At 37.9% G+C, this 7,945-nt stretch overlaps 1 protein-coding gene across 1 annotated transcript; it reads left to right on the top strand.

The window, feature by feature from the left end:
- Positions 1–840: 840 nt before the first annotated feature.
- Positions 841–7,390, top strand: LOC101852664 (tight junction protein ZO-1; the record flags this gene model as incomplete). Its single annotated transcript, XM_013090374.1, is given in 4 exon segments — positions 841–941; positions 2,825–2,941; positions 5,824–5,967; positions 6,896–7,390. Coding segments are annotated over 4 exon segments (466 nt in total), but the record flags the coding sequence as incomplete, so codon positions are not given.
- Positions 7,391–7,945: the final 555 nt, after the last annotated feature.

The following is a 7,945-nucleotide window of genomic DNA, read 5'->3' as shown; positions in this document are numbered from 1 at the left end:
AATATAATATATTAAATCAGATTAGATAAATACATAGAATCGAAACATTGACTAATATTCAAATTACACAATATAAAAATAGATCCAATAGATCCATGGAATCTTAACACTGATTAATATTCAAATGTACGCCTTAGATTAAATCCATAGTATTTAAATACTAAACCATATTAAATATATTATATATATATATAAAATATCTTTTGGGGTTTTTTTTCTTTTTTATTCTTGTCATTTCTGACTAGAAGGATTTTTTAACTTGAACTTCAATGAACATCTCTTTGTTCCCACATCTAACCATGTTTCTCTATCTCATTGTTCACATTTCACACTTGTTCCCTTCGGTGTATTTTGTTTGTTTTTCACCCACTCATTTTATCACATTTCACTCTCTCATTTTCACATTTCGTCATCCCCTCTCCCTCTGGTTCATTTTGTTCACATTTCGTACCCTCTCATTTATCACATTTCACTCTCAGTTTTCACAGTTCCTCTCTCATTTTATCACATTTCACCCCCTCATTTTATCACATTTCACCACCATCATTTTATCACATTTCACCACCACCATTTTATCACATTTCACCACCACCATTTTATCACATTTCACCCCCTCATTTTTCACATTTCACTCTCTCATTTTTTTTTCACATTTCACCACCACCATTTTATCACATTTCACCACCACCATTTTATCACATTTCACCACCACCATTTTATCACATTTCACCCCTCACATTGTTCATATTTCACCCCTCACATTGTTCACATTTCACCCCTCACATTGTTCACATTTCACCCCTCACATTGTTCACATTTCACCCCTCACATTGTTCACAGCACGGACACGGGAGATGGGGAAGAGGGAGAGGAAAAGCATACAGTGATTGCTACTGCCAAAGGATTTTTCACATCAAAAGGAGGAGTCTTAGAAGCCCCAGGTATACTAAATGATGGGAGATTATTCTTGATGGTAATTGGGAGGCGCTCGTCAAAATAGGGAAATCAAAGGAACAAGCATTTGTGAGGTGTGCTGACAAAATGAGTTACTTCTCGCTGACCAAGAATGGAGATATCGGCCCAAAATCGACACTGCGGTCAGATTTATAGATATCTAATTGATGCCATTTTTGTTCAAGTCTACCGTGTCTTTCATCATTCCATACTTACAAATTGTACAAACTTCACCTATAAAGTTGATGTATCAATTTCCATAAAGCTAAAATCGGAGAAGTAACTCATTTTGTCTGCACACCTCACATTTGCTATGCTCATTTGGCAATTGTTCTCGAATTTTTTAATTTTTTTTGGCTGAACTCCTTTCACGTCCATTTAAAAACACATTAATTGTATGTATAGATTTTACTGAAAAATGTTGATAAAAGGCATAAAAAATATACAAAACTTGCAGTTTCAAAGGACTCTAAAGCTTTGGCGGACATTTTCTCGCTTATTCAACCTGTGACACCAGGAGACTCCACCTCCTTCAATCCCAAATATCTTGACTTCTTTTCAAGATTATTGGACACTTTTTCCTTAGAGGAATGAACATGCTTTAGGATGATATCAACAAGTCCATATGTGAAGCAGCGTGGTGGAATCAGGCTCTCATCAAAATAAGTGAAGAAACTTGCATTTTTCCGCAGGTTTGTGATTTTTTATCAAATGTTTGTTTTTTGGATCAACACCTTTCATGCCCATTAAAGACCTCATTCTCGTGTGAATTTTTCTGGAAAAACGTTGAAGACACAAAAAATGTAAATGTTCTGTTACCCCAGACCCTTAAGCTAAGTAAACAACAAATCTTTGGCCGCCATTTTCTCACTAATTTTACCTCTGAAAACAGGTGACCCCCACCTCCTTCTTTCGCAAATATCTCGACTTGTATACAAGATAAATGGATATTTTTTTCTCCAAATAAAGGCAAGTGAACAAGCTTTAGGATGATACCAATAACTCTCTATGCCCAAAAATCGACAAGCACCTGATTCCATCACGTCGTGACACAATATATAATTTTCAATCATCGTGAGGTCGCAGGTTTAGGGGTTCGAACCTCCGGCTTGATATTGTGTCCTTGGGAAAGGCGCTTATTTAGACGAATTTTCCTCAAATGATGTTTATTATTAGGCTGTTAAATCTTTTGACTGATTAGTGATTGTTATCGATTGTAAACATTTTTCCCTGCAGTTAATGCAGTTAGTGTAGCAGACTACAAGTTTCTCAACATTTCAAGCTTTTTCGAATGCAGTTCTTTGAATATCTTGATGACGACTCCAAGTGATCTTCCGATTTTGATACCTCAGACAGATTTTTGTGGTTTCTGACCTCATGGTCTTAGTAACTCAAAATGGCCCCAACTGTCAGATGGAACCTTGTCATTTTAAGATAACGATTATTTTGTGGACGATGTGAGTTCAGATCCTGTGAGGGGAGGGGGGGGGGTTCTCTTGAGTACACTGATATCCACCTAAACCAAACATGGTTAATCCTGGAAACAATGGTAAACCGAAATACAATAAAATCCCAGAATCCTTTTTTATCTTCTAATTGAGCAACGTGGCTAAACCGAATACCCGACAAAACCATAGAAAATCTGGAGAGCCTGCAAAACTTATTTGGTTTAAGCGAACTCCAGTGAAATTCTATCTGTCGGTTGGGATGTTGTTTTCCAAATTTTCTTTTATCGTTATTTATTTATCTATTAATTTACTAATTTATTATTTTTTTCAATTTCTTTCTTTCTTTGTTTTTATATTTATTTGTTCATTAAAAAAATAAATAACTAATCTATTTATTATTGTTATTGTATTCTTTTTTGCAGACACTGGGGTGAGTATTTATATCCCCGAGGGGGCCATCAACGAGGGGAAAGAACAAGAGATTTACTTCAAAGTTTGTCGAGATAACAGTTTGTTACCTCCCCTGGATGCGGAGAAAGGTAGGATTGTTAATGATGTGGTGTGATTTTGGTGGAGTTGGAGAAGAGAGGAGGAGTGTGAAGGGGAGAATCAGGGGGGTGGAGAGGGAGAGAGAGAGATAGGGAGAGGGGCAGGGAGGAAGAGAGAGAAGGGAGAGAAGGAGGGGCGTGAAGAGGGAGAGAGAAAGAGAGAGAGATAGGGAAAGGGGCAGGGAGGAAGAGAGAGAAGGGAGAGAAAGGTACTCTGTGAGTGAGTATGTGTATGTGTGTGTCTGTCTGTGTGTGTGTGTGTGTGTATGTGTGTGTGTGTGTGTGTGTTTGTTTGTGTGTGTGTGTGTGTGTGTGTGTGCGTATGTGTGTGTAACTAGTGCACAGAATAATTCAAGGTAAAATAGACACTGGTCCGTAGTAAAATATAAGGATAATATGTTTTCACAAAAAAAAACCAACAATACGTGGGTGAATATCTGTGTGGGAGCTCATGCATGTGTGCATATCATCACTCCCATCTTAGGGGCTTACAATTTACACTAATTGTTTTTATGGAGAGCAGTTTTAAGCCCCATCCACTACAGTTTAGACATCAACCACCAAGAGAAATGCTCTATTCTGTCCTAAGCTGGAAAAAAACGCCTTTTTATCTTACCAGCAGTTTGGCGGAAAACAAGTCATTTGTCAGAGTAACTATTTAGAAATAGATTCCAAATTTGAATTCTAATTTATTCAAAAACTTGTCTTAGTTTCACTTAAAATTTTTCTCGTAAGAAGGGTAACTGATCAGGCTTTCGATTTAGCAAATAAAAAATGCTGGTACCAATATGAAAAAAGGCACTCTGTCAGCTTACGGCAGTATTAGTCTTAAGTCATTTTACATCCCATCAACTACACTTTAGACATAATTAGACATACCTTTTATTTCATACTTATAAATTGTAAAAACTTCACCTATAAGTGTGATGTATCTATTTCCTATATATTGTAAAAGCTTCACCTATAAGTGTGATGTATCTATTTCCTATAATATATTGTAAAAACTTCACCTATAAGTGTGATGTATCTATTTCCTATATATTGTAAAAGCTTCACCTATAAGTGTGATGTATCTATTTCCTATAATATATTGTAAAAACTTCACCTATAAGTGTGATGTATCTATTTCCTATATATTGTAAAACCTTCACCTATAAGTGTGATGTATCTATTTCCTATAAATTGTAAAAACTTCACCTATAAGTGTGATGTATCTATTTCCTATAAATTGTAAAAACTTCACCTATAAGTGTGATGTATCTATTTCCTGAAGGCCTGAATCCGAGAAGTGACTCATTTTGTCAGCTCGCTTCACATAATATGTATCAAGAAAAGAGAGCCATTTTAATCCCCCAGAAACAACAATTAGGACCATGATATATGAGGCACCCGGGTGAAATCAGGCGCTTGATAAAATAATAAAATCAAAGAAGACGCCATTTTTGCGCCAGTTTGGCAATTTTTTTCAAATTTTTGTTTTTTCGCTTGGCGTCTTTCATGTCTATTTAAAACGCATGTCTATGTGGAATTTACAGACAAATGTTTAAAAGCACAAAAAATGTAAATTTTCATGTCTCAAGGACTCTCAAGGACTCTCAAGGACTCTCAAGGACTCTCAAGCTATAGAAGTTACCAAACTTTGGCCGCCAATTTCTCAATGAATTTACTATAGAAACCAGGTCACATCACGTTCTTTTTCAGTCACAAAAATCTCGAATCTATTCAAGATAGATGCGTATTTTTTCTCGGCGAGTGCAAGACAAGTGAACAAGCTTTAAGATGAACCATTAATGCCACCACATGCCCAAACATTGACGAGCGCCTGATTCCACCACCTCGTGCCATAATGAGACTTTATCACAGTGAATACAACCAAAGATAGTACATAACAAGATGGGCCACTTCTCTCTTTGAGCCAATTAAAAAAGTGTCCTCAAAATTTGGTGGCGCCCTCTTCACAAAAGCGCACTCTTTGCGAACAGAGTTACCCTACTTGAGTTTTTAAAAATCAAAGTGAAACTAGCAAGTTTTGGGATAAATTTCGGAAGAACGCTTTTTTAAAATGGTTACGCTGACAAAAACCTCTTCCGGAGGAAAGGGTGATGGTTTTCTTCGTTTAATTTGACTTTACAATGAAAGGCAAGAGGTCATTAAAAAAAAATTTTTTAACTAAAACTCCGCACTGAACGTACCCGAACTGCTGATGAACAGCAGTCGATCTGCGCACGCAAGGAGGTGCTATTCCTATTCTTCTTCTGGAAAAACGAAAGAGAGCTTCAAAACAGACTGCAGCGCCATCTGAAGCAAAGAGCATACTTCCTGCGGACACTTTTTTGGCTGAGTGGCCCATCTTGTTATTTACTGTCTTTGATAGGACACAAAATAACACAATTTAGACTAGTTATCATTATGAAGAGACATAGACCTACTGCAATTTAGACTTATAATAATCATTATGGGCCAACGCTCCTAAACCATTTTTAGCCCCCCATTGACTACAATTAGGACTATTTATCATTATTTTAAGCCCCCATTGACCACAATTTGGACTATTTATCTTTAAGAAAGAACCATTTTGAGCCCCCATCGACTACAATTAGGACCATTTATCACTATTTTACACCCACATTGACCACAATTCGGACTATTTATCTTAGAGAAAGAGACATTTTAATCCCCCATCGACCACAATTCGGACTATTTATCTTAGAGATAGAGACATTTTAATCCCCCATCGACCACAATTCGGACTATTTATCTTAGAGAAAGAGACATTTTAAGCCCCCATCGACCACAATTCGGACTATTTATCTTAGAGAAAGAGACATTTTAAGCCCCCATCGACCACAATTCGGACCATGCTGTCTCCCCAGGAGAGACCCTCCTCAGCCCTCTAGTGATGTGCGGCCCGCACGGCACAGAGTTCAACAAACCTGTGGAGCTCCGCCTCCCACACTGTGCCTCGGCCAATCCAGAGAGCTGGTCATTTGCCCTCAAGTCCAGCGACTCTCCCTCAGGTGAGTTTTTTAGTTTTGAGTTTTGAGGCATTTTCAATATGTCTAGGTCGTATAAGTGTAGAATATTAAAGGCGTTTAGGTTTTAGTTTTGGTAAGCAAGAGTTTTACTGCACTTTCAATGTGAATCAATCATATAATCGCTGGTCGTTTGCCCTCAAGTCCAGCGACTCTCCCTCAGGTGAGTTTTTTAGTTTTGAGTTTTGAGGCATTTTCAATATGTCTAGGTCGTATAAGTGTAGAATATTAAAGGCGTTTAGGTTTTAGTTTTGGTAAGCAAGAGTTTTACTGCACTTTCAATGTGAATCAATCATATAATCGCTGGTCGTTTGCCCTCAAGTCCAGCGACTCTCCCTCAGGTGAGTTTTTTAGTATTGAGTTTTGAGACATTTAACATATTAGGTGGTATAAGTGTAGAAGATTAAAGGTGTTGTAGTTTTTGTTTTAGTTAGCAAGAGTTTTACTGCACTTGCAATGTGAATAGGTCATAATAATAATAAATAGCATTTATGCTGCGCATTTCCATTTTCTAAAAGATGCTCAATATGCATTACAACGAAAAAGACATCACGTCTTAAAAATTAATCGACAAGTGCGTACATAAAACAACGTATTATACATATAATATAAATGCATATGTGTAAAATTTTATATGAGAAAAATAAGTCATAAAATTGCTGGTCGTTTGCCCTCAGGTAGGTTTTCCTTTTTGAGTTTTGAGTCATTTTTAACACAAAATTGATCATAAATATATATATTATGCACTTAAGTCTGAAGTACTTGCAACACAGATACTAGGTCCCATGTGCTGAAGATTAGAGGTGTACAAATTCTAGTTTTTAGTAAGAGTTTTACGGCACTTGCAACACAAATTATAGTAAAGTACGGGGGGAAAATGTCTAAAAATAACTCAATGACATGACTTCTGCAGGGGAGACAACTGAGTGGCACAACATGACGCTGGCGGGGAGCGAGGGAGGGGCTCGTGGCACGGTGGACAAGAGCAGTGTGTCGATTCTGGTGGATCATTTCTAGCCACACGCATACACACACGCACGCATACACGCACACACACACACACACACACACACACACACACACGCACATGGGCATGCGGGATCTACGTGATTGGTGAATGTAGCCATGTAACTTTTGTGACCTGTGAATGGTGTCATGTGACTTGTGAATGGTGTCATGTGACCCGTGAATGATGTCACATGACTTGTGAATGGTGTCATGTGACCCGTGAATGGTGTCATGTGACCCGTGAATGATGTCATGTGACCCGTGAATGATGTCATGTGACTTGTGAAGGTTGGTGAAATCGAGTGCTCATCAATATAATGTCATTGAAGAAATTGGCATTTTTCCGCCGGTTTTGAAAATTTTATCGAAAGTTTGTTTTTCGGCTCAACACCTATTATGTCCTTTTAAGAACCCATTTCTGTGTGGGTTTTTCTGAAAAACGTTGATTTAAGGCACAAAAAATGTAAATTTTCATTATCCACAGACTCTCAGGCTATTTAAATAACCGAATTTTGGCAGCCATTTTTTCGTTAATTTTACCTCTGAACCCAAGCGACCCCCACCTCCTTCAATCGTAAATACCTCGACTTGTGTTCACTCGACTTGTGTTCAACATAAATGGATATTTCGTTCACAGAAAGTAAGGCAATAGAACAAACTTTCAGATGATACCAATAGCTCGACATGCCCAAAAATTGACGAGCGCCTGATTCCACCACGGCGCGACAGATATGACTTGTGAATGTTATTATGCGACCTGCTTATGCCGTCATGTGACTCGCCAATGTTGTCAAGTGACTTGTGTGACCCGAGAATGCTGTCATTTGACTTGTCAGTGTTGTCATATGAGAGAGAGAGAGAGAGAGAGTGTGAGAGAGAGAGAGAGAGTGAGAAAGAGAGAGAGAGAGAGTTGTTGTTGTAATCGATCCAGAGAGAGTAAGACGGAGATAGTGAG

This window comes from Aplysia californica, unplaced genomic scaffold (assembly GCF_000002075.1).
Source record: "Aplysia californica isolate F4 #8 unplaced genomic scaffold, AplCal3.0 scaffold01244, whole genome shotgun sequence".
NCBI lineage: Eukaryota > Metazoa > Mollusca > Gastropoda > Aplysiida > Aplysiidae > Aplysia > Aplysia californica.
Note: the sequence above shows the minus strand (reverse complement) of the source record. Positions and strands in the feature narration are given on the sequence as shown.